The following is a 26546-nucleotide window of genomic DNA, read 5'->3' as shown; positions in this document are numbered from 1 at the left end:
ATTGCATAATTGGCATTTAATAATTCATTTTTTTATTATTGTTTTTGACTATAATTCCTTAGCATTATTCTGTGTAGGTAAGGCATGAAATGCAAATTCCCCACCAGCTGATGCTGTTGATTCGCTGCGCCACGGTACCTGGCACAGATCTGAACTCTCTTTTTATTTTTAGGGATGGAAGAAGCCAGTCTGTGCCTTGGAGTGTCCTCGGCGGCGCCGGAAGCTGAGCCCCATCTGAGCAGCCCCGTCCTCAACGGCCAGTATGCCATGAGTCAGAAGTTGCACCAGATCACCTCCCAGCTCAGCCATGCTTTCCCCGAGCTGCATCCACGGCCCAACCCAGAGGAGAAGACCCCGGTTCCCCTCGACGAGAAGGCCCACGTGCCCATGAGTGGCCAGCCCATGGGCAGTCAGATGGCGCTCCTGGCCAACCAGCTGGGCCGGGATGTGGACACCAGCCTCAATGGGCGGGTGGACCTGCAGCAGTTCCTCAACGGGCAGAACCTGGGCATCATGTCCCAGATGAGCGATATCGAGGACGACGCCCGCAAAAACCGCAAGTACCCGTGCCCTTTGTGCGGCAAACGTTTCCGCTTCAACAGCATCCTCTCCCTGCACATGCGCACTCACACCGGCGAGAAGCCCTTCAAGTGCCCGTACTGCGACCACCGGGCGGCACAGAAAGGGAACCTCAAGATTCACCTGCGGACCCACAAGCTGGGCAACCTGGGGAAGGGGCGCGGGCGGGTGCGCGAGGAGAACCGCCTGCTGCACGAGCTGGAGGAGAGGGCCATCCTGCGGGACAAGCAGATGAAGAGCAGCCTGCTGCAGCCCCGGCCGGACTTGAAGCCCCTGCCGCACGCCCAGCAGACCCCGCTGGCCGCCTGCAACCTGGCCCTGCCCACCAACCACAGCGTGCCCGACGTGGCCAACCCGGTGCCCTCGCCCAAGCCGGCCAGTGTGCAGGAGGACTCAGCGACCCCCGCTGCTGGCTTCCGCTGCACCTTCTGCAAGGGCAAGTTCAAGAAGAGGGAGGAGCTGGACCGCCACATCCGCATCCTACACAAGCCCTACAAGTGCACGCTGTGCGACTTCGCTGCCTCGCAAGAGGAGGAGCTCATCAGCCACGTGGAGAAGGCCCACATCACGGCTGAGTCGGCCCAGGGCCAGGGCCCCAACGGCGGCGGGGAGCAGTCGGCCAACGAGTTCCGCTGTGAGGTTTGCGGACAGGTGTTCAGCCAGGCGTGGTTCCTGAAGGGCCACATGCGGAAGCACAAAGACTCCTTCGAGCACTGCTGCCAGATCTGCGGCCGGCGCTTCAAAGAGCCCTGGTTCCTGAAGAACCACATGAAGGTCCACCTCAACAAGCTGTCAGTGAAGAACAAGTCCCCTAGCGACGCCGAGGTGCCTGTGCCCATGGGCAGCATGTCCCAAGAGGCCCACGCCAACCTGTACTCCAGGTACCTCTCCTGCCTGCAGAGCGGCTCATTCATGGCTGCCGACAAAGCCAGCCTGAGCGAGCCCAGCCAGCTCTACGGCAAAGGCGAGATGCCCGTGAAGGAGAAGGAGGTTGTGGGGAAGCTGCTGACCCCCATCTCCAGCATGGCCCATGGCGTCCCCGAGGGTGACAAGCACTCCCTCCTGGGATGCCTCAACCTTGTGCCACCGTTGAAATCCAGCTGCATCGAGCGGTTGCAGGCAGCGGCGAAAGCTGCCGAGATGGACCCCGTGAACAGCTACCAGGCGTGGCAGCTCATGGCCAGGGGCATGGCCATGGAGCACGGCTTCTCGTCTAAAGAGCACCAGCTACAGCGCAACCACGAAGACACCTTGGCGAACGCCGGAGTTCTGTTTGATAAGGAGAAGCGGGAGTACGTGTTAGTGGGAGCAGATGGCTCCAAGCAGAAAATGCCTGCTGATTTGGTTCACAGCACTAAAGCGGGCAATCAGAGAGACCTGCCAAATACGCTCGACCCTTTGGAAGGCAGTCGGGATTTTTTGTCACATGGGCTGCACCAGGCTCTCGAGTACAACCTGCAGGGTCCCGGGAGTCTGAAGGAGAAGCCCACCGAGTGCCCGGACTGTGGCCGTGTGTTCCGCACCTACCACCAGGTGGTCGTGCACTCCCGCGTCCACAAGCGGGACCGCAAGGGCGACGAGGACGGGCTGCACGGGGGCCCCGATGAGCGGCGCGGCTCGGGCAGTGACCAGGAGTCCCAGTCGGTGAGCCGCTCCACCACGCCCGGCTCCTCCAACGTCACTGAGGAGAGCGGGGTCGGAGGCGGGCTCTCGCAGACCGGGAGCGCCCAGGAGGACAGCCCACACCCCTCCTCGCCGTCCTCCTCAGGTAGGTTGCCAGGGGAGATGGGGGAGCGGTGGCTGGCGCCAGGGCCCTCCCTGCCCCGGGGCCTGGTTCTGCACCAGCCTCTGTGAGGAAGGGTCCTCGCTGCCCTTCAGAGTCAGCTCTGAGTTCACCGTGGCTTTGTGCTGTATGTGGACCTTGCCCGTCTGCCCCTCCTCAAGGGAAGGCTATCTTTTCAACTCTTTGACCTTCCCTTGAACACTGGCCACCAGGAAAGTAAGCTGATCCTCCTCCCGTGTGGGGGAGATGGCCGGTTGTTACGTTTGCCAGCTGGGATAGCCTACCCTCCCCTGTGATTACCTGGCCCCATTTCATGCCCTGACCCCCGTCCACCATCACCCCTGGAACCCGGGAGCTGCTGTTTGGCTCCATCCGCGGATGTGAATGTGTAAGTTCAGACCCTCACCATCTATCCCCCAAGTGTATGCCCATAATTCTGTCATTTGGGCCCCTCACTGCCTCTCCCTAGACCAAACCTCTCTCCGGCCCCCTTTCAAAAGTACAGCTTGGCTCAGGTGCCTCTAACCTGAAGAACCACACCATTCTCCTCTGATGGTTTGGAGAAGCACAGAGGTTTGAAACACAGATGCGCGACTTCATGTCTTAAATTGTACTGTGTTACACGGGCGATACAGCTTTGGGGTCTAAAATAGCAAAGCAGAAAATCTGTCATCAAAATGTCTGTGAAATGCTGAAGCTTCCTGGCCCAGTTTGAGGGAAAAAAAAAAAGAAAGAAAGAAAGAAAAAAAAAAACTCACTAGCCTAAGACAGCTAAATTAAAATCACTACCTAACAGCAGGTAAGCTTGTTGCCTTCATATTTCCAAAGCCCCTTACTAATGGACAGTAAATTGAAAGTTATATCTCTAGCCCTTTATAAAGAAAGCATCTCGCTAATACTGTAATCATTCTGCAGCCTAACAACAGAGGAAATCATGCCATAACAAATACCCTGTTACTAATGGCAACATTGATTTCTGCAATCAGCCATTAAGTCTAGAAAATGAAAGACAGTTTGAGGCACCTCAAGGCACTGCATTGCCCACTGTTAAAGATGTGGCAGCACACTGTTGAGGGTAATTTTTTAAAAGTTTTTTTCCCCTTTTCTTTTTTTTTCCCTTCTCAGTTTCAATAAATATTTCAGTATTAGAGGCAATTCACCACCACACTTATTAAGTAGATGCCAGCTTAGTTGTGTTGTTATTGTCATGCTTCAGTATACCCTTCTTCCAGGACAAAATGAGTATTAAAATAAAGTGTGAGTCTGGTGGCTTATTACAAACCAGTAAAGAATTGTTAAGACACATAAATCTGCACTGCACATTCCAAAGATTCCGATAGCACTTAATGCCGCTGCTTAAACACCCATGAAACACACTGTCTCCACCTGGAGCCCTAGCCTTGTTTGCAATTCACTTCAGTGACGCTCTGGAAGAGTTTAATGAGGAACTCCAGCACCACGGAGGGCTAGGCCACACTGCCTGGAGTGACCACCGCCCAAAACTTGCAAGGGAAGGGTTTTCCAGTGTCACTGCCTGACGGCGGGGATTCTGAGATGATCTTTGTGCACCAAGGCAGCAAAGTGCCAGGTGTCCTACTGTCAGGAGGGATTACTTCTGGCCTCCTGTGAGGAGGTCCCCTCTCCCTGCGGAGTGTCATCTCACGGTTTTGGGGATGTGGGACCTTTCTGGGGCAGAAAGCAGAGCGCATACTGGCTTTCCTAAGTTTTTGGAGTGACGTGGAGTTAACACTGACAGATTTTCCTCCCTCTCCCAGCCCTGCTGAAATGAAAAGGTCTCAGCAGAATATTCCGACACCAAATGTTCGGCTCTAATAATGACGTGTTTACCGTGTTTTTCTCACCTTCTGGCCAAGTGATAGCCTCACGCTATTCCTATCTCTGTTGTTTCCATATCTCTAAATACTCAGTTGAAAAAAGCCCATTTTTGCCTAAAAGAACCAACCGGGATTGGGACTCAAAGGAGAATTATACTTGAATTGCGGTTATCTTCTCACTTTTATTTCCCTCACTGAAGTATCGTACAATTGTGAATACAGATTCTTTCATTTCTGGTTGACTTCTTTGTTTTCTTCATATTCAAATTAGACACTTCCATAATTTTCTGACTAAGTAGGAAAATTGATGGCATACCAATATGCAGCCCAAATCAGCCGCACGCCTGGGCCAGTCAGGTTTTCCTGGGATTAGGACCCTTAACCAAATCGGGTTAGTCTTCCCTCCTATTTCAACAAATCTGACTTGTATAAAGTGTGATTAAAATAAGCATTTAAATAAAAATCTTGACACAATAGGTATTTTATTATTACCTGTTAGAGAGGAACCTGCAAGGTGAAGGGGAGAAAAAAACAATCTTTAAGCCCTTAAGTAAAGAAAGAAGTACTTATTAAGGCTTCTATTAAGAAATAACTGCAAAAACACGGTTTTACAAATTTCTCAGACTGCATAACAATGTCTTAAAACTTAATTTGCATCACTTGATTCTTTTTTTGTTGAAAACTGGGTCAGTAGGGCCTGAGAAACTATTTTTTCAGATCTTAACCAATGAATTCTTCTTTATAAATCGCTGCTCTTAACATGATAGTAGTTCTGAATTCATCATAAAAAACCTTTTTACAGAGAGCCTCTTAGAACAGATCTCCAGAAGAAGGCTTACAATGAGTGGCAGAGACGTCCTTTGTTATCAGATGTAATTCTTTGCAAAGGAGGATTGGAACGGAGTGGCTGTTTAAAAATGTCTTGCTCAGACCGAGACGAAGAAGGGGTCAAGTTTGCAATCAAACAGTTATTGCCGAGATGGGCGACTGTCACTGGCTAGGCTAATGTGGGATGCAGCTGTTTGTTATGTGAGCAAAAGAATGTTTGAATCAGTGAACATGTGAAAATGATTCCAGTGAACCAGAAAATGTGTTTGTTCTTTGGCTCTCCAAACTGCTGAGAACCAAGCTTAAGATCAACTGTGAAAACTAGGACCTTTGACAAATTGAGAGGTCATATTTTCTAACAGAAAATGGACAAGACCAGTCATACAGATCACTTCCCCATCTTTCCCCTTTGTTTTATATTTGTTGTTGTTGTTGATTTGACCTACCAATAATTTCACACCATAGTAGATGTCATTTCTTCCTCCGTGTACGATGCAAAGGGAAACTATTTGGAAAGCAGCAGCTTATAAATTTTACTCTTTTATGACATTTAGAAAGTGGGGCAGCTGTTTTGATGCTCCCTCATTCCTGGCTTGCGTGCAAATGCTCCGATGGCATTAATCTCTGCATCTTTCCCTAAAACCTCGTCTAAGACTGTGCTCCAATTCGAGCTTTACCCTGAGTCAGAAGACGACCAAAGTTCTGTTTCTTTAGATTTTGCTTTGGAAATCACGGTCAGAATGATTAAAACTTAATGTACTAAGAAACGATACTGTTCATTATATCCAACAGGGCAGTTACCTTCTGCATTCCCCATAATTTTGGAGAGGGGCTAATTGAAGTGTTGATGGTGGGAAAGGGGTAATTGAATGTGTTGACCCTCTGTTCATTAAAGTCGGCTAAGTTACATGATCAACGGAAAGCCAGGAACAGACGCAAAGATGAAAATATTGTTAACCCCTGCTACTTCTGGTATAATATTTTGAGATGGACAAGGATTATTTGATCAGCTGGGCTGGAAGCCTTGCGGGGTCTTCTTTTGTTGCCTGAGCTGCATTCCTGAAATGCTGGGTCTCCATCCTGTGCTGGCCCATTGACCACAGCATCAAAGGCCTTTATCCAGGGCTGCCTTGCATTTACATCGGGTGTCTAGTGATATGATAGATTTTCTTTCTTTTCCACCTCTTTTTCTCATGTGGCTCCTCCTCCCTGCCCCCATTCATGATAACCACTGCCTGCTCTGCACAAACAAATCCGGGCACCCAAAAGAAGGGAAAAAAAGAAAAAGAAAAAATTTAAGTCTGAGGATTAAGATCTTTTTTTTTTTTTTTTTTTTTGCTTGTGCATTCCAATTGTTCTTAAAATATTTGGCAATGTCAATTAGTAACTGAGCAGAGTTAGCTGATGAACACAATTTTCCAGTAGACTGAGCACCCTATTGTTGCCGAGCGAACAGCAGATTTCTGAGGTCATTATCATTCGCTGGTTGCTTGGCCCAGCTGCTTCCTGCTGCAAAAGCCAAACTTTATACTGGAGCTTGGGGATGGCATGCAGCAACAGGGGGCTGGGAGGGAGAGAGGGGAGCTGGCTGCAGAGCCGAAGACAGTCATTATCAGCAGAGGAAACAGAAAGTAAAAGTTTCCAGGCAATTCCAGGAAAACTGCCCTATCAGGCTTCTCCCTCCCGTTCCTCTCCCAGCACCTTCCACCTCCAGGCAGGGAATTAAAAGGACCAGGGGACGCCCTCTGGGCATTGTGGCCACTAATCTCTTTGCTGAGCAGAACTTTGGAAAACAAGAATCCCATTTAAAATTTACTTAAAAATCGTTAACCCAATCTAAGGCATGTGAGTGATTTCCTCATTGATAGACTCCTTCATTTTTTATTAAAAACAGAAGAAAGAAAAACAAATTATTTTTTAAAAGATGAAATTAAAAACTTGAAATTAGTAAACTTGGGGATGACAAACAGGGAACATTATTTCATTTTCCAGGGGGAAAATTTTGAGCGGATACTAGTCTGAAATTCCTTGTAAATCAAATTTAGCATGGAAGGTTCCCGCTGCCCACTCTGGCTTCCCCTTTTTCCTTCCCCCTCTCTCTCCCTCCCCCACCCTTTAATTTGGGAGCTGGTTCAGTGAGATGAAAAGCTGCACTTTTTTAAAGCTCAGCTGTTAAAACTGAGCGCCATATGCAGCCTTTCCGTCCCGATGTGGAAGTGTGTGCAGGCGGCCACCGTGTTTGTGGAGATTTACGGAGGCTCGGCTGTGTGTGCTGAAGCCCTGCCTGGGCAGATGCTGGCTGGCCCTGCCTCCCGGGAGCTGGCCCCGCCTGGGCTAATAGGCTGGCCAGATTCAGCCTGGCTCCTGGGGCGTGTCCAGTGGGGCAGAGGTCAGGGGTCCAGGTGGGTTCCCTCTGGTCTCCCACCTTTCCGCTGGATCTGGGGGCGGTCCGCCCACCAGGCATGGTGCTGGAGCTGGGGAACAGTAGCCCTCAGATGCTGATTCACCTCACCGTCCTCCCGTGTGGGGGTCGGTTGCCTGACAGCAGCTCCTTTTTATAAACGTCCCGTCAGCCTGTGCCCTTTGATTGTCTTGTGCCTGGGAACACTCAGTGCCACTCTGGGGCCTTGGCTGTCTCTCTCACCCCTTTGCGCGGAGCTGTAAAGCCCACTTCCACGGGGCTGCCCGATGGTGCTGTCACTTAGCGTTTCAGAAAGAGAGAAATCGTTCTGGCTCTGAAAGTCCTCAGACTGGGAGTGTGATATAAAAGATGTGTGACACGAGATCCCAGAAGCGAAGCCTCTTTCCTCTACGTTCCTGGGGATTCCCAGATTACCAGGACACCGTCTTCTGTCTGAGCGATGGATTCCTGCTGCAGGGTCACTGGAGCCCTGCTTTAGTCTAGCCCCACTCTGCCCACCTTCACGTCCTTCCTGTGCTCCTACGGATGCTGCGCTCCTGCCCGGAGAGCTCAGGGAGCCCTAGGTGCCCACTGTGTGCTCCTTCTGTACTCCTGTTAACACAAGGAACAAACGTTCATTGAAATCTAAATTGAATGGTAATAAGAAAAACACGGATTAGCTAAGGACAGGTTACAATGAGGCTAAGAATTAAGCGGTCAGTTTTCAAAATGGAGCATGAAGCGTTAGCTGCGTGATTGCCATTAACTGGAATGGGAGGTTCGGGCTCAGATCCTGGCCACCACCTCGGGTGTGTTGGGGCTGGAATTAGCAGTTTGCTTTGCAAATGGCCACAGTGTGGCCTCTGCTTGTTGGTCAAAAGCAGGTGTCATGAGCCACCTTTCATCCACCCACTCTCTTGCTATGCCATTCGGTACCTGGGAACGTAGGCCCAATATGTCAGTACTGCCAGCGGCCGCTGCTGCAGAGCAGGGACAGCCTCTGTTTGCAGGGCAGCTTGGGTTCACCAGACCCCTTCTCCATCAGGCTGCTTGTGCCTTCGAATCCCTTCACTGGCATGGAGCTCTGTGCCCCCTTATAAGAAGCACACTCCTGAGAGGGTTAAGTTCTAGTAGGTGGCCCTTGTCTCAGGGGTGGAAACAGGGACAAGCTTCAACAAGCCTCCGGTTTTACTGGCCTTCAAGATTCCCCTGGATTCTAGGGGGAGACCGCTGGGATACTTGGGGATGTTGAGATGGAGAGCAGAGGGAGACCCGGGACAGATCCACGTGGGAAGAACTTTGCAGCGTTCTGAGCACGTGAGGTTGGAAGAGGCGTGAGCCCTAACTCCCATAACTGTCGAGCTATTTTGCGGCGTTGATGGTAGGGGTGGAGAAACACCTGCAGAGATCAGGAGACTGGATTTGTGTAAACGTCCCCAAATTCGTGGTGATTGGGCTGGAACCTTTGCCACCTGTGACTCTTGGGCCTTCTTGCCACCCTTCTGGGTTCCTCACCTCCCTCTCCTCTTTCAGCACGTGACAGCGCCTCCACCGCCTGTGGGGGCCGGGCTGGCGTGTTGAGGAGGAACGAGGGGGTGCAGTGAGGATCGCAAATGCTTGAGGAAAGGGGGCTCCCCAGCAGGGTGCGGGGCAGGTGGTGGGGGGCTCTCTGTTCTCTCCAGGAAGCAAGCGTCACAGCAGCTGAGAGGAGCCTTAGGTCCCCCATGCCTTTTCCTGGCAGGACGGGGCGACGGCAACATTTACTTAAGCTGTGGAGTTTGGCACTGCTGCCACCAGGCGCCATCTGGAAAGCCCTTCTCAGGAAGCCGTGAGCCCTCCCTAAAGAGCTCAGGGGAGCAGGTCTTGGGCAGAGTTTTGGGCCTTTTTTTCTTGGGCAAAACCTGAGTGGCGAGGCACCTGAGCAGGGCTCGGGGGTCCCCTGGGAGCCGTGTCGCTAAAGCAGGTCCTCCTCGGTGTGCACGTGGCGTTTCTCTCTGCTGGGCTTCTCCACTTAATTCTGAGCCAGATCTGGTGTAGCTTTTCTTTGTCAGGAGAGCACTCAATTTCCTGGGGCTGTATTTCCATTTATTTATTTTGTATTGCATTTTACTTACTGTTTTCACCTAAGTCCTGGTATGCTGTGGGTGCAAAGGTGTGGAGCCAGCCAAGGCTGTCCTGGTTAGTTACCGAGACAACCCTGTAACAATGGGGCTTGTTAACATAATGTAAGAAATGAATATTGTGCCTCTAATATGTGCTGGGAGGCAAGAGGGGAACTGGGTGGCCTGGCTGGTGACAAACAGGGCCGAGCTAAGCACAGAGATTTGCCACCATCCTCTCCCTGATCCACATCTTAAAAAAAGGCTGCAGAGCTCCAAAACGGTGCATGCCTGAACACTCCCTACGGCGACCTGATGGGTGGGCCAAGGCACTAAGGGAGCCGTGCTGTGCGCAGGGGCAGCGGTGGGTGGAATTCACGTGCCCGGGCCTGTTTTCTTTTCCCACCAAGGGAAAGTTGTCCAGGGCCTGGCTTCTTGGGGGACCCACCTCTTTGTTGCTGTGAGCCTTGGGGTTTTGTGTGACATGTGGCATGTGTCTGAGAGTTGTGGGAGGCACAGCACAAGCTGACTCCCTGGCTGGTCCGGCCCTCCTCTTGGGGGTGCCCAGCCAGGTGCTGGCAGGAGGAAGTGGGTAGTGGGTGGGCTTGGCTTTCTCTACCGCGTAACTTGCTTTCAAAGGGTGGGGTCATGTTTCAGCTTTTGCAGGGAGCAGGGCACACCCTGGGGAGACAGTGATGTTTTACTCTGGGCCTTGGGGTTAGAGGATGCCACAGAGGATCCATTCTCTCCCCTGGGAGGTGCCTTGCTGGGCTGGGACTTAGGCGGACACCAGTCTCTTTCCTCTGGTTTGACCTCAGTTCCAAAGGCTTTTGATGTACGATGAAACAGGTCCCCTCCGTGGCGCTCTTGTCTCTTCATTACAGTAATGTCCCGAAACTCTTAACTCAGTGGTTGTCATCGTGGTTTTCGGACACCCTCGGTTGTCTTCAATCATCTTGAGAGGTATTTTGGAAAATTTCCAACTTGCTTATGTTTAGTTCAATGTAAAATGTGATGTGTGCAGTGGTTGTTTCCTTGAAGACCAAGACAGATACATGTTTCTCTTTATTGCTAAATATATTCTGTTAAATTTGTTGCGAAAATAGGTGTTTTAGGGTTGTTTTTTTTTTAAGTAATTTGCCTTGAAAAATTGTAGTGATCCATCAGCAAAGTTGCTGTGTGACACAAAATAGTCCCTGAGTGGGGGGAGCCTTGGCAGCTGGGGCCTGACCACCTCTGAAATGTCCTGTATGAGTGACCTTCAAACCCTTACCACTTGGTCTCCTTCTAGAGGGACAGTTACTGACTTCTTTGTTGCTATTTTTGTTGTTTAATGACATTATTGTTATTTTTCTCCTACATTAATTCTTGTTCATCTTAGACATTGAGAAAATACAGATAAATACCAATAAAAATAATTTTTAAATATATGTGCCCTTACCACTCAGAGATAACCACTGCAGACATTTTAGTCCATTCCTTCCCAGTCCTTTTTGTGCACTTGAAGATGTATTTCACAAAAAAGGACCATACTGCACGCACAGTCTTCTATATGATATAGTTTTTACTTAAATATATGTCACATATTTTTTTTCCATTGAATATTCAACACAAGGATCAACAAACTTTTTCCGTAAAGGACCAGACAAGAAATAATTTAGGTGTTGCAGGACATGTGGGCTCTTCTGTAACTACTTGATTCTGCCATAAATGAAAGGGCTTGATGGTTTCCAATAAAACTTTATTTACAAAAACAGGTGACAGAAGGATTTGTCCCATGGGCTATCCTTTGCACACTCCTGGTTTGTAGTAATAGCTGTCCTTTTGTAAAAGCTTCATACACATAGTATGTTCCTTGAGGAAATATTAGAAATATGGAGAAGCGAAGGGAAAAGTCTGCCTCTAGTGATCTACTGAGCATAGTAGAAAACTTGTTTCCATTTTTTCATTTCTGCACCTAAATCTTTCTGACCACCTGCACAATTATTTCCCTAAGTGGAACTCCTAGACATGGAATCTCAGGTCACAGGCTGGCAACCCTGGAGCTGCAGATGTGTATTACCCGGGAGGGTGCTGCGTCTTGAGTCCATTTCTTCCAGTGCTGGAGATTTTACTGAGAAAGTTCCTCGTAAGGTTATATTGAAATCTGTCTCCCTCAAGGTAGTTCCCTGTCACCAAGCAACTCTGTGACTCATTTGTTCATTCATAAATTCATTCATTTGTTAATTCATTAGTTCATTTTTTTCATTCAAGGACAAAATGCTTATTAAGTAGGTTCTGAACACCGAGCAATGTGCAAGATGCTGGAGATTCAAGGATGATAGGGATAGGTAGCAGTGCCCAGAGACCCGGAGACTGGGAGCCGGGACAAGTCCTTCACAAGAGGGGTCGATGCACGGGAGGGCCACCCTAGGGCTGGAGAAGACGCACTTGCCTTGGCGTCCACATTTGGTCCCGAGGGACCTGAAAGGGTGACGGGACCTCCTCAGTCACCTCAGTAGCTCTTGTGGCAGGTAACTCTTTCCATTGTGGAATCTAGCCAATTCAGTGACTTCTGGGGGAAGCACCCCCAGCTCAGCCACTGCGGCTGGCTGTCCTCTCTCTCCCTGGCTGTGAACTGGAGTTGAAATCACTTTCTTGCTGCAGAAGAGGCCCTGGGGAGAGTCCAACTGGTGCTTTTGAGGACGACCCCTCAGGCCAAGAAGGGGGCCAGATGGGAGCTTGTCGGGACTCGCAGCTTTGTGGCATGTACGTCCTGGCAGCTGGTCACCCCACACCAGGGGCCAGCCTTGAGGGGGGCGGCAGGAAGAGGCAGGGTGGAGCTCCACACCAGGGAGTGAGGGGCAGGCCCCCGGCTCCAGCTCACCTGCCCTGACCACCCTGTCATTGTCGCCAGTGGTTCCTGGGCAGGGGGAGGGCACAAGTCGGGTGTCAGGTAGAGTGTGGACTCCTGTTCGGACCCTGCAGGTAGAGCCTGTGAGAGCTTGTCGGATGTACACTGGGAAAGAGGCTCTCTGCATTTTACCCAAACTAACCTGACTTCAGAACTGTCCATACCTGTCCCACAGAGGATCAGGTGAGTCACTGGGGGTCGGGGGAGGGGGGGCAGGGCTGTACCCACCTCATATGTCAAAATGTCCAGCATCAGTAGAGGATGGTGGGCACTGCAGACAGTACCAGTTTTCTTTTTGGATGATGGGTCATGAACTAAATACAGACTCACTATGAGAATGTGTGGAAACAATTTCTTCTGTTACATATCAGACCTCAATTGCCCTTTATTTTCTGTGAATGAAAACGTCATAATCATAAGCCAGAGACAAGTGCATTTTCTTGCCGTTTAAGAAACGGCTCCGGGCAGAGCACATACTTCAGCCAGAGCTTGACCTCCACACACAGTCCGGCTTTACCCACCCTGCTGGGCTATTTGGGCAGCTCACTCCCCTACCCGGGGCCTGGGAGGTGGGAGTGGGGAAGTCTAGAAGACTCAGAGACCCTTTTCATCTTGCTTTTTCCCTCCTCTCCTCTCCCTTCCCAAATGTTTCCACGGCCTGAGGGTAACTTTCAAGGGTCTGGTCCACTGAGCAGAGAACTAGGGTTTGTCGATTCTAAGGATTTGGGAACTTCTTGTCTATCTGTGTTTGAGCCTCGAGCAGGCAGTGAGGTCGTGTTATCTCTGAGGGGCCCGGTGTGCCCGGTGGGGCTGGGAAGACCCTCTTTTAGCTCCTTTCCCACTGGGTCCCTTCCCACCGGCTATCCCTGTCTGGGCCTGCATGCCCTGGAGACAGGGTCCTGCCACCGGAGGGGCACAGCCAGGGCCCCTCACTCAGTGCTGCTCAGGGTTTGCTCTTCCCCACCTCGGGGCGGACTTGGCAGGGCTGCAGGAAGTGGAGAGCATCACGGTCACGGTGGAGGGCTCCAGTGCTGGCCCTCAGGAGCTGTGAGACCCAGCAAGGGCTCCTTAGCCTCTCTGTGCTTCCGTGTCCTAGAGCCTGCAGTCTGCCGGAGGAGAGGATGTCAACAGCCGTGGAAACCGTATTGAGTTCCAAAGCTAGGAAGTGGTGGAACTGAGATTCTAGCCACGTCTGTCTGACCTCTGGCCTTTTAGTTCCACTGTTGGGTCGTGCTGGGGATGGGGTGAATGCAGCCAAAAGCAGAAGACCTGCTCGCCAGCCCCATCTCCAGCTCCACACTGGCCAGGACCAGCCCTGTTAGGACAGGCTCTGGGAAGCTCAGATAAGTGCTCCTTCCCTCTCTTTGTGTCTCGGGGGAGGTTGTCCTCGCATCTTTTCCAGAAAAGAAGCAAGGAAGGAGGTGGCCCCGCGCTTGCTGAGCTCTGCTGAGGATCGACTGGGACCCGGCCCGAGCTGCACACTTAGGCTTAAAGTGACTCCCCAAAGTTGCGGTTTCAGGGATCCCCTAACCTCCACTCAAGGTCACATGTGTAGCAAGTCACAAGTGTCTGGCGGCCGTGTCCCCAGGGTGACAGAGAGGATGGGGCCCCAGGAGCAGGGCCTGGTGCAGAGGACCCAGCTCTCTTCCTGTGCAGCTTGTCCGAATCTCAGTTCCCCCATCCCTCCCAGCTGTACCACGCTCTGCCGGTCCCGTTTCTGTCTCCGTGCTCTCCTGCGCAGGCCAGTGTTGGAAGGTGGCCTGGGTGTGGGTGGTGGGCCAGAGAACAGGGCAGGAGGCGGAGGCACAGGGCAGGTGCCAGCTCTCAGCTCTCTCCAGCCACCAACTCTCTCCAGAGAGGAGCGGGGAAGCCCCCATGGGTAGATGAAGAGAAAGAGGAGAGTCTCCTCTGTTCCTCCTTCCTGGTCAGCACCGTCCTCCGAGGTGTAAATTAGGAGGCAGAGTTGTCATCTGGGAAGCCTTCCAGAGGAGGGGCTGCCGGGTTCTTTGTTGTCGCTCCTGGTGGCACTAAAAACTGAACCAAGCGGCCACTGCGCACTGGCCGCGCCGAGCAGAATACTCTGGGCTGTCACTGTGCCCTGGACCCACCTAGGGTGGTCCCAGGGAAGGACCCGGGATCAGCTGGGGGGCTGAGTCTGCTGTCGTGGGTGTAGGGGGTTTAGCAGGTTCAAATTGACCCTAGCTTCTGGGAATAGAGCATTCAACACGCAGTTGTGACTGTGTGTGTATGTCGGGAGGCTAGCGTGTGTCTGAATGTCTGTTGTCTGTGTTGGGATATGACTTGGTGTGCGAGTGGTCGTGCTCTCTTGGGCTGGTGTTGCTGTGTGAGTGTCTGTAAGGTGCTTTGAATTTTTGGATGCAGTTGCCGAGGGTGGATGTATCACCGTGTGGTGGTGTCGGGAGTGGATATGCACGCGCCGGGTACGGGTATTGGTGTGTATGGGTGAGGGTGAGTTGGGACACGAAGCTCGGTACGTGTGTGTGGGAGTTGCGGTGTGGTTAGTGTGTGGGATCAGGGTTTGCAGATATGTTGGTGTGTCTGTGTGGTTTGGGGGAGTACATGTTTGTGTGTGGACACATGCTAGTAGGGGTGTGTGTGTTGAGATGTATGTAACGGGGTGTGTGTTGATATAGGTGTCAGGTGCGCGGTGTGTGGTCGTGTGTGCTGGTGCATTGATGCATGTGTTGGTAAAGATGAGTGTGTTGGGATGTGTGTATCTGTGTGTGTCTGCCTGTGTTGGTATGGGTGTTGAGGTGTGTGTTGTGTGGCTAAGGATGTGTGTGGTGGGTGGCACGATGGCCTCCTGTTACGTAGGGAGGCTGACCTCCTTGAAGCATCGTGACCTTTTAGCCTTCCCTGCGGGAAGAGAAGCTGGTCCTGAGCCCAGTCCTGCCCCTTAGAGCATTGCTAATGGAGTCTCCCCTCCCTGTTGCTGCCTCGGCCTCGGGCAGAAGCTCTGGCTCCTGGGTTATGAGTTGGCAGATGCAGCAGGAGCTGTCTTCCAGCATCTCACAGCCAAGCCCTCTGAGGCCTCGTGCTCCTCCTGGAAGAAGCTGGGGCTTGAGGATTGGGGTCCCCATCCAGGGAACCTCTGTTCTGAGTTCAGCCAGCACGTGTGTGGAGTGGGCCTGAGAGCTCCCAGAGGACAGGGGTTGTGCTGTCCTCAGGTGTGTTCCCATCGTGGTCCCTGGCGCTGGGCACGGGATGCAGCAGGTGTTCGGGGGATGTTCGTTGACTTGTATGGAATAAAATGAAATGTGCTGTCCTGGGACAAAGGGCGCTTGCCCAGGAGCCAGCCAGGCCTTGGGCCTGCCCAGCACTCTCCCTCGAGGTGCCAAAGAACCTGAAATCACAGTGCAGCACCTGCACCACAGACCTGCAGTGAGTCCCTGTGAGCTGGCCAGGCGTCCCTCGGCCAGGAGCGGGAGGACCCAAGGGCATGAGGGACCCTAGGGGTCAGAGATGGGCTCAGGGCGGGTGAGTGCCCCTCTGGGGCAAGTCCTCTCGGGGATGGGCTCAGTCTGCCATCAGCACCTGGGGACCCCCTCTCCGGGACGGTGGCAACCTGGGCTCCAAGTCCAACTCCTCCTCCCTGGATGACCACCCTCCACGAGCCTCAAAGCAGCTGTCCCTCCTTCCCCCAGCTCCTTGGAGCTCATGGACACGGTAACAGCCTCACCGACTGTGAGCCTGCTGGGGACCAGGGCAGCGGGGTAGAGCTGTTGCCGTGGGCACTGCATCCTCCCTCCGCAGACTGTTTAAAGGCTTCAGCTGTGTTACCAGCAGCTTGAAAAGTGACCTTGCAGCCACTTTGGGGTTTAGTTAGCCATGTTCTGTGGCCATCGTGGATGATCTAGGGTGCAGGCCTGGGAGTTGGAGGTGAGCCTTACTGAGCCCACCACAGGTGGGGGTCTTCAGAATGGTGCCCCAGACAAGCAGCAGGCATTGAGGGGTGTCAGTCTGGTCAAAGGCCAGAGACCAGAAGGACTCTGGGCCCTTGAGGAGCTTAGGATCCATTCGGCAGGGGACTCCTCCGTTTCCTGAAACTTAAAATAATCTACCAGCTGTTTTATAAAGTCAGAAAGAAAAAATGGCAGAGAGCAGCCTGTATGGGGTCAGGGCAGCGTGGATTTGGTGCAACTTTTCCTGGAAATCACATGGAGCAGAGACCATGTGTCAGCTCTGCCGGGCTTCTGTTGGAAATCTGGGAAGCCAGTGCTTTGGGGTCAAATGACCTCTTTTGGTTAGTGGCAGAGGAAATGCTTCCACCTCTGAGCGATGAGCCCCGTGAAGAACGATGCGAAGGTCCTGGAGACTCTGGTGGAGGAGCGGGCACCCACAAGGTAGAGGACAGATGCCTCGGGGTGGGCTCCTTCCCAGGGAGAGCAGGGCCCGTGGAGGCTCGACAGCCACCGTCGATGGCTGTGCTCTTCAGGGCATTGGAGGGAACATACCTGAACTCCTGAAGGGCAAGCACTGTGGGGATGGAGCTGCCTGGGAAAGGAGTGACTGTCAGGGCGGCTGGGTGAGCAGGGACCGCGGCCCAGGGGTGGAGCGGCCCTTTGAACGATCAGCCTGCATCCATTCCCTGCTCGGAACACTGCGGTGACTTTCCATCGTGTGGGGAGTAAAATCTGTGGTATCAAGGCCTGGAATTGCACCTCCCTCTCCCTCCTCTCTGACCAGCCCCTTGGTGGCCTCTGTGTTGTCTGTTGTCTCTGGGGTGAGCTCTGGACACAGACTCTCATGGGCTGGTTCCATCACATCACGCAGACCTCTCCCCGCCGGTGGCCTTCCCATGAGCCCCCACTGTGAACTCTCACTTCCCAGCCCCTCGCTGGAAGCATTGTCCTGTACTGTCATCTTCAAGGCCTTTGGGAAGCATCGTGTTCTCTGTGCTGACCTACCCGTGACCCGTGTGCACAGCACTGCCCACAATAGTGCCCACCACACGGTGGAGGCTCAGTAAACACTTTTTAAAAGACACGGCGGTAAAAGGCACATGACACAAAATGTACCATCTTAACCATTTTCAAGTGTGTGGTTCAGTGCCATTAAGTGCGTTCACATTGTGTGTAACCGTCACCGCCATCCATCCACAGAACTCTTTTCATTTGGCAGAACTGAAGCTCTGTACCTGTTCATCGGTGACCCCCATTCCCTGCCCCCAGCCTGGCAGCAGCCTTCCTACTCTCTGTCTCTATGAATATGACACTCTGGGTACCTCATGTAAGTGGAATCATGTGGTGTGTGTCCTCCTGTGACTGGCTTAGTCCCTTAGCGTGGTGTCTTCCAGGTTCATCTGTGCTGTAGCAGGTGCAGGAGTTCCTTCCTTTTTAAGGCTGAATAATATTCCACTGTATGGATGAGCACATTTTGTTTATCTGCTCATCTGTCACTGGACACTGCCTTCATTTCAAGAAATACTTTTGCATAAGTGAATGAAGGCAGGGTGTGGTCTGGCCTCCGCTGTCCCCTGCCTGAAGGAAGGGGTTGTAACTTTGGATTCGTTGAGTTAATTCACAGTATCCCAAGCTACTGGCTCCCCAGAAGCCAGGGGCCGCTTTCCTCAGCAGAGCACGTGTTGGGGTCTGAGCATTTTGGAATTCAGCATGGGTCAGACCTTGGCCCTCTGGGAGGGCTGCCGTGTGCCCTGAGGGGCCACACATCCTTCCGCAGGGACGAGCCCAGTGTCTGCCATCGGGCAGGGGGGGTGGAGGGGGAGCTGTGGTCCCTGGAGCTGATGCTGGAAGAGTGGACGCACATGGCTGCAGCTCTGTGGCAAAGGCTTAACTGCCCCCAACCAGGAATGCTGCATGGTTTTGCTGGAAGCCGAAATTCTAGAAGACAGCCGGTGTTGTCCAGTACGTTGTTTGGTTTTTTTAAAAATTTAATTTAATTTAATTTTTTTATACAGCAGGTTCTTATTAGTTATCTATTTTATACATATTAGTGTACATATGTCAATCCCAATCTCCCAATTCATCCCACCACCACTAACCCCCTCCCCCACAGCTTTCCCCACTTGGTGTCCATATGTTTGTTCCAGGACTTTTTATTGGAAGTTCAACATTCTCCTCGAGGCTTGTCCCGTGCCTCTTTGGAGTAGAATCCCTATCTTACCCCCTTAACACAGCCTGGGTTGATGCTGACTTCAGGGCAAAGAAGAGGACTTGGGGATCCAGGTTGGGGTGGGGAGGTGCAGTGACTGACTTCTGGTCTGAGGGAAGTGGCTGGACCCGTGCTGGGGAAGGACCTCAGCTCAGCGAGCCGGCTGCAGGCAGACTCGGCCAGCTGCTGCTGGGGACCCCGTGTGCTACCTGGCCCGTGCAGGGTGCTGCAGGGCACACATCCCCTTCCCCGCTCAGCGAGTCCTAAGCTGGGGTGAGGTGTCCACACTGAGCCAGGAGCACAGACGGCAGGACACGGCTTGTCTCAGAGTCCGCCTGTGTGGTGTGGACCCGGTAGGGTCTGTGAGGGCTGCCCGCTTCTTGGCCTTCTTGCTGGAGGGAGTTGGAGTGGGAAGAGAACAGCAAGACAAGGGATGGAGAAGATTGTCTTGGAAGGGAAGCTGGGGTGCTGGAGAGAGGAAGGGCGCTGTGGACAGGCGAGGAGTAGAGCAGGGCCCTGGGAGTCCTGGCACCGGAGCTGACCTGCACCCTGGCAGGACAGATGCCTAATGCTGAGATCTACAGGGGAGGAGGCAAGGACGCCTTGGCTTGGGGTGAAGGTTCAAGGGGGTTCAGGCAGAATTTCACTCATTCAGCTCTCAGCTGAGGACGTTGAGAGGCCAGGTGAGTGTCCTTACACCTGCCCCATAAAGGTGAGGTCTCTCCAGGCTTCCTGGGGTTTTGTCCCTCCGCTGGTGCCTGGGAGGCCCAGATACCCGTGACTCAGGGCTGTGGGTGCACTGCTGTGGACCCACTTCTGCAGCGGGTGTTACTTTCTGTCCCAGTCTGCTCAGGCTGCCGTCACAGCTTTCCATAGACTGGTACATACACAACAGAGATTTCTCTCTCACAGTTCTGGAGGCTGGAAGTCCAAGATCAGGTGCCGACAGATTCAGTGTTGGATGTGGACCCACTTCCCACAGTGGAAGGTGAGGAGCTCTCTGGAGTCTCTTTAATCGGGGACCTAATGCCATTCATGAGGCTCCATCCCCATGGCCTAAGCACCTCCCCAGACTATCACATTAGGGGTTAGGATGTCAATATATGAATTTTGGGGGGACAAAACATCCAGTCTGTAGTACTTCCTCACTGATCCCCCTGCCCCCCAAAGCAGTGTTATCAATCAAGCCAGTTCTCTAAACAGAAACATAATAGAAAAGCAAAAGACAGGAAACTCCAGCATGCTGTGAGCCTGCCCAGTGGGTCGCAGGTAAAATGTCCTCACGGGAACATGACAAGCCAATCCACCTAGACCCTCCTCCGCTTGCTGGGTAACCACAGCCCTTGGTGGATGGAGGCAGGTCTCAAAGGGGAATGAACCCATCCCACACCTGGCACCCTGCTCCTCCAGGGATGCCCAGCTCACAGTTCCCACGGCCCTCACACGGGGGTAGGAGAGGACGCTGCGGGGCTGAACAAGGATGCCAGAGACAGACAGTGGCTGCTTTGGAATCTCAGTGCAGGTTACAAATGGGATTGAGCAAGTTCTGCTTTTCTCAGGACTGCCTCACATCCTCCCCATGTGTTCTTGACTGCTAGACACACAGTATTTAGCTGATGGGCAAGCAGCCAGAGAATTCAACAGCACCCAGTGGTCCCCAGGGGGAGAAATGGAATTTTTAAAAGGTATTATACTAGTTAAGGTCATTTGTAAAGTGTGTTGCCGTTTCGAGCTGGCCCCATGGCCTTGTCCTGAGTGAGCAGTGGATGAGGGGGTCCAAGGGGGAGAGGTGCTGTCTGCTGCCTGTTCTCCAGCCTCCCTCCTCCTGGCCCACTGGAAGTACTTCAACTGCACTCTTTTTGGGGAGGGGGTGAGTAGTAAACTTCTTATTTTAGAATAGCGTTAAATTTATAGAAGAGTTGCAAGGGTAACCCAGAGGGTAGGGTTCCCCGTACTCCACACTGGCTTCCCCCATTGTCAGTGTTATTAGGGTCCATTTTGTCCCAAGGAATGAACGAATATCGATCCATTATCATTAGCTGAAGTCCATACTTTATTCAGGTTTCCTTAGTTTTTACCTAATGTTTTTCTTTTGTGCCTGGATCCCGTTACATTTAGGTATTTTAATAAACTTTGTTTTTTGGAGCAGTTTTAGGTTCATAGCAAAATTGAGTGGAAAATACAGTGTTCCCACGTACTTCCTGTCCCCACAACTTCCCCTGCTGTTGGCACTAGTTTTCTTGTCCCCTTAGGCTCCTTTTTTTGGCTGTGATAGTTTCTCAAATTTTCCTTGTTCTTTGTGACTGTGACGGTTTTGGGGAGTACTGATCAGTTACTTTACAGACTGTCCTTCAATTTGGGTTTGATGTTTCCCTCAGGGTTAGACTGGAGTTTAACCCCGGAAGACCCCAGGGGTAAAGTGACCTTCTCATCACATTATATCAAAGGCGCATGCTGTCAACCTGACTTATCACTGTTGATGTTGACCTTGGTTACCTGGCTGAGGTCTTGTCTGGCAGATTTGGCCACGGTAAAGCCACGCCCCTTTTAAAGTAGGCAGGACCAGCTACATAATCTGCAGGTCTCAGTGCAAAATGAAAAGGTGGAGCCCATTGTTTAGAATGACTAAGAATTTCAAGATTATGATTGCAGAACATTCAATCAAGTCAGGGTCCTTCTAGACGCAAAGCCATGTGTGACTGCACTGGTCCCATGAAGTCAGCCCTGTTTGTTGGACTGTGGGCACACGGAGAGGAGCCTTGCACTGGTGGTCACTTATCCCCGAGCAGTTGAAAGGGGCGGATGGCTGGGGAGGGTCAGAAGCACCCTGGGTGGTGTGGGTATCACCGGGTGGACAGAGCATGTCAGCACATTACAGGTTTCTGCAGGGTTTCTACTGAGCCACCTGCAGGGGAACCTGAAAAAGTCCACCTGAGTCCCCTGCGAGCTCTGTCTGGACAGAGAGAGGGTGGTCAGGGGTATGCATGAGACAGCAGTTAGTAGCAAACAGAGCAGCTCCATAATATTTTTTTTTATTTTTTTATATATATATATATTTTTTTTTTTTTGCAGTACACGGGCCTCTCCCATTGTGGAGCACAGGCTCCGGACGCGCAGGCTCAGCGGCCATGGCTCACGGGCCCAGCCGCTCCACGGCATGTGGGATCTTCCCGGACCAGGGCACGAACCCGTGTCCCCTGCATCGGCAGGCGGACTCTCAACCACTGCGCCACCAGGGAAGCCCCATAATATTTTTTAAATGTGCTGCTTTTATTTTATTTTTTTTCAATTTTCTTCTTTTTCTCAGTGCCCAGAGCAGCACTTTCTCCCTAGGAGACCTTAGAATATTTTATTTACAAAATGCAAAATGATCCTGTCTCTGCTGGGCAAACTGGTGATCCCCGTTGGAGGGGTGCACCTGGTGACGGCTGCGCCTCTCCTGGCCGCTCTCTCATTTGGAGAGGCGAGCATTTCGCGTCTCAGGTGCATACCTGTGCAAGCGCAGACCCCTTGCTGCAGCCTCAGTGCAGTGATGAGTGTACAGCTGCCAACCGGCTTCTCCTTGCTGTTACTCACCCAGCTGTTTAGAGAAGGAGAGAGTATTTCTAACCAGCCATATGGCATGGAGTTTTATTTGCCGTGGTAAGTTAAAAAGTACATTATTGGTCAGCATCTTGCATGCAAATTTTGACATTGCATTCCAGGAGTACCTGCAGAAGAGAGTGGTGGCGAGTCGGATCTGTGTAATTACATTGGTGTGCAGGCTTGTAACGTTGCCATCTCTAACTACACCCGGTATCTCATCGCGACGGCTGCCCGGGGATATTGCTGTACGACTCCTGTAGCCGGAGAAAGATTATGTAAACATGGTGTGCGATCTCGAAAGTGAGTAATGAAGTTGAGTACTTGTTGCGAAAATTAATAAATGGCTGGTTTACACGTGATGGAGGAGTCTCCGTGTGAGAACTGAATCGCGGCGTAGTGATGGATAAAGGCACCTCCAGGTACCGGTGACTTGAAGAAATTCATCCTTTTTTCTATCAGTATGATGAAATGGACAATTCTAGTCTATGCCCTTAACTTTCTACTAGACCAGCATGAAATCATCACAAATAGATCTTTCTGCTCCTCTTTGCCTGTCAGACTCTTCACCCTTGCCTCGGAGGAGAGTGTGGCAGTGATGGGCTGTTTGCAGTTTCTGGAATGGCCGTGTGGTCCCAGGGCCTCGCCTTTGTAGATGCTCTTCCTGCACTCACATCTGTCAGGTGCCTACGATGTGTCCCGAGGTCATTGTCCAGCTAGGAAGTCTGTTTTGAGCCTTGGTTCTAGTGCCACTTTCTCGGAGGAGCCTTTCTATCCACCCTTGTCTGCAGTGCTTCCCGCCCCAGAAAATTAACTCGTGGCCACTGGTGCCCATACTTCCTTGATGATGGCTAGGTTTCTGTTACCATCTGTCTCTGCTTAGGAAAGGGATCCATGGAGTCAGACAGACTGGGATCCAAATCTCAGTTCCACCAAGTACCAGCACACGTGACCGCGAGCACGGAACCTACGAACCTCAAGTGTCCCATCTGTAAAATGGGAAACGCTCATTTCTAGTTTGTAAGGTTGTTAAAATCAGGTATTAGGTCATGTATCTGGCACATAGAAGATGCTCATTAAATATATGTTAAAAGGTGGATGGAGGAAGTGGGACTTCTGCATAGTCCCATCAGTTTTTAGACTGGAGAGGAGGCATGTGGGAAAGAAGACACAGCAGGGAACACAGTGAAGCGTGTGAGCAGCAGGGTGTGTCGAGGACCACCACCCCGTCTGGCTGGGAGAGTGGTGGGGACCGGAAGGAAGTGACTCTGGAAAGGGAAATAGGGCCCAATTGTGGAGGGCCTTGGATGCCAGACGACGACTTTACCCTGCAGGCACTGGGAGTCGTGGGCTGTGTTTGTGAAATAGCTAAGGAGGTTTGCCGTGTGGCTATGCCGGGAGCAGTGTGCGGGGTTCCGTGTTGGTTTATGTGTCCTGGTTCCTCAGTCCTCCCTCCCTCTGGTATCCACCCTTCCCCCCACCCACACACCCCAGCAGACGTTTCTAGAGCTCCTGGGTCCCGGGCAGTGGCTTGACCAGGTCTTGGGTGAACTTCTCTTTGCCCCTTCCTCCCCCTCCATCAGTCAGTCCTTCAAAGCGCCGATGTATTGCCAGGAGAGGATATTACACGAAGCCCCTGAAGTGGTGCATTAAAGCAGTTTGGATTTTCTTTTACTGCTAACATTGATTACTATTAATTAAAGTTGATATTTACAATCAGAGGGAGTACAGGAGCAGATCATTTTTTATTAATCGCTCTTCTAGATTCATCATTAGTCATCATTATCAAAATATTCAGACAGTGGACAGTGGCTGAGTTTTCCAAACCAAGTGAATGATTAAATTATACTACATAGTATAGAGTCTGTGTCCCCTGGTACCGCTCCCTTTCAGGGTTCTCCGTATTGTCCCCCAAATGGTCTCAGCCTCTGCAATTTATCCTCTCCTCTACCCCGGCTCTCCCCATCACACCCTTGCCTTTTTCTTTCAATGATATGGCTTAAAGGCCTCTTTGTGTTATGACTGAGCTCTGGCTTACTCCTCTTCGTGTCACTGTAGCATGACTGGAATGGACATGCCACGGTATTGTTTACTTTTATTGCCATTCCCCACCTGGTGGACATCACTTGTTGTCTTGGTCAGTGACACAGTGGGAATCCCGTGTGCGTCCCACAGCTGCCAGGGTAGGTCTGGAGAGGTGGGCTTGCTGCAGCCCACCAGGCTACCCAGCCCCTTCTCAGTTTACCCCCTAACCTTGGCCAATCCAAACCCCACGTGGATCCCCAGCCCCAGCACTCTGCTGTGCTTTTGATGGGGTCCCTCTCCTGGTATGCTTTCTTTCCCCATCTTTCCACGTGTAAATCCTGCCCACATCCTAAGATGCTGGAGCTGTGCCCACTCTTCCAGAGGCTTAAAACTCTCTGCTTCCTCATCTGAAATTTTCCTGGGAACATATCACTTTATAGTGAAGCTCTTTTGGTGGTCTTACTCTGAATTTTGAGCCCTCTGAGGACAGGGACAGAATCTTCCTGGGTCATTATAGGTGCTTACTGAGCTTGTGGTCTTTTCCGTGTGTTAGAGGAGAGTGTGGCTCCTGGACATCTCAGGCTCATCCTCCCAGGGGTCTGCAGAGGTGGGCTCGGGGCATCCCCTGCTCCCTTCCTGCTGAGGCGACTGGTTTTCCTCCTCCCCTGTTCCAAGTGAGACCCTGAATAGGTTCTTGGAATGAGAAGAGAGGAATTTAGGAAGTCCTGTTCCTCCATTTAGGAGTTTTTTTTTTTTTTTTTTTAAATAGGTAAACAATTGTAGGTAATTTAATTTGTCTGTAATGGTGCACATGGATTTACTAAGTGGGAAAATGTCACTAAGTTGTGGACACATTCTGCATACAATTCAAAGAGAATTGGCCTCTGATGGGTAGCAATAAATGTCAAACTGTTCAACACTGATTGTTCTTGAAGGAATATTGCCTAACACAGAATAAAGTACCTTTTCGAGATTATTCAATTGGTCTGACTTTAAATCTAAAAAGAAGTAGGAGTACTGAATCCCACTATGGTCCCTACCCCTTGTGGTTGGATACAGGAGACCAAGTGGGAATGGGGAATGGACCACTTGGGCCTCTATTGTCTTAATGGCTCCTTCAACCCCTAGAGAGGAGGGAAGAATGTCTAAAAGCCTCTGGTGGTTTCCAACCCTCCTGCCAACTTGTTCGTCTGCCGTGCCTGCCTCTTGGGCCTCAGGTCCAGCGGCTCTGCTCTCACTCACTATACTCCAGCTATGCTGGTCTGCTTATTGCTCTTCAAAACACTCCAGTATGGGCCTACCCCAGGGCCTTTGCACTTCTGTTCTCTCTGCATAAAATTCCATCCTTCTCTACTTTTCCACAACCACCCATCCAAGGTCAAAGTTCACCTCCATTGTGCCCCACACTTCATTGGTTCCTAACCATTCCATCACTCCTATATGTGTAACTAGTTGGAATTTAGAATTGTCTTATTTATGTCTTACTAGCATGTTGTCTGTCTCCCCACTAGAAAGTGAGCTTCATGAGGGCAGGGATGGTGTCTGTCTTGTCTGCTTGGGTAGTCCAGTGCCTAGAGCAGTTCATGAGACAAGAGGAGGGACATTTCTCCCTCCTCTCTGTGGGCTGAAGGAGCCATTAAGAGAATAGTAGAAGAATAGTATCCTTCATGAAGTTTTTGATACTATAATAAGTATTGATAGAATGAGTGTGTTGAGTGACTCTCTGCAAAGTGATAGAACATACATGCATTTTATAAAACAGCAACCACCCAGGCATGAAAAAAAGATCCTTTGGCTTCCTTTCAAATGAATCTCCTTTTAGTAGGACTTTTTTATGACTTGAAGAAAGTGGGGTTTTCCAGCAGCGGTTGGTTCCTGCTACTTTCTAGACAACCTGGTAATTTGTTTGGAATGCTGGGGCAGAGGGCTCTCATTGCCCATGGCCAGGTCTCTCCCCGCCGGAAACTGACCTCTCCTTCCTGTGCTTTGTTGAGGATGCAGGGCCGGGCACAATAACCGCAAACTCTCAAGTTCAACTGATGAATGAAAGGACTTAAGTGAAGTGGAGATTCATGGTAGTTATCAACGTCTAGAATTTTTAAAAATGTTCTTTCCCTTTGTTTCGGGGACCCTCTGTTGTTATAAGAGACTGAGGTCAGGCGATAGAGTTCTCTTACTCTGTAGAAATAAAAATCTGTGTACTTCCTCTAGCACTGAATAAAAATAGCCATTCTTTATTTTTTTAAAAAAAGCACCGTGCAACTTCTCGGTGCCCACTTCTTTGCCCCTACTTTGCAGACCTCGGCACCCTCAGAAGGGCTGAAGATGGAGGTCAGTGCATGCGGGTCAGGGTGCTGACTGATCACGTCCCAAAGAACCGGTTTGTGGC

At 51.3% G+C, this 26546-nt stretch overlaps 1 protein-coding gene across 8 annotated transcripts in view; it reads left to right on the top strand.

The window, feature by feature from the left end:
• Positions 1-26546, top strand: part of ZNF536 (zinc finger protein 536) — a 418630-nt gene that overhangs the window by 186360 nt on the left and 205724 nt on the right. For all 8 annotated transcript variants that reach the window (XM_060288591.1, XM_060288594.1, XM_060288590.1 and 5 more), the window contains exon 4: positions 173-2347. In XM_060288591.1, the coding sequence (XP_060144574.1) occupies positions 175-2347 (2173 nt within the window). In that variant the 5' untranslated portion in view covers positions 173-174. The remainder of the gene's footprint in view (positions 1-172; positions 2348-26546) is intronic.

The sequence above is a fragment of the Globicephala melas genome, chromosome 19, assembly GCF_963455315.2.
Source record: "Globicephala melas chromosome 19, mGloMel1.2, whole genome shotgun sequence".
In the NCBI taxonomy this organism is placed as follows: domain Eukaryota; kingdom Metazoa; phylum Chordata; class Mammalia; order Artiodactyla; family Delphinidae; genus Globicephala; species Globicephala melas.
This window is presented reverse-complemented; position numbering and strand designations above follow the sequence as displayed.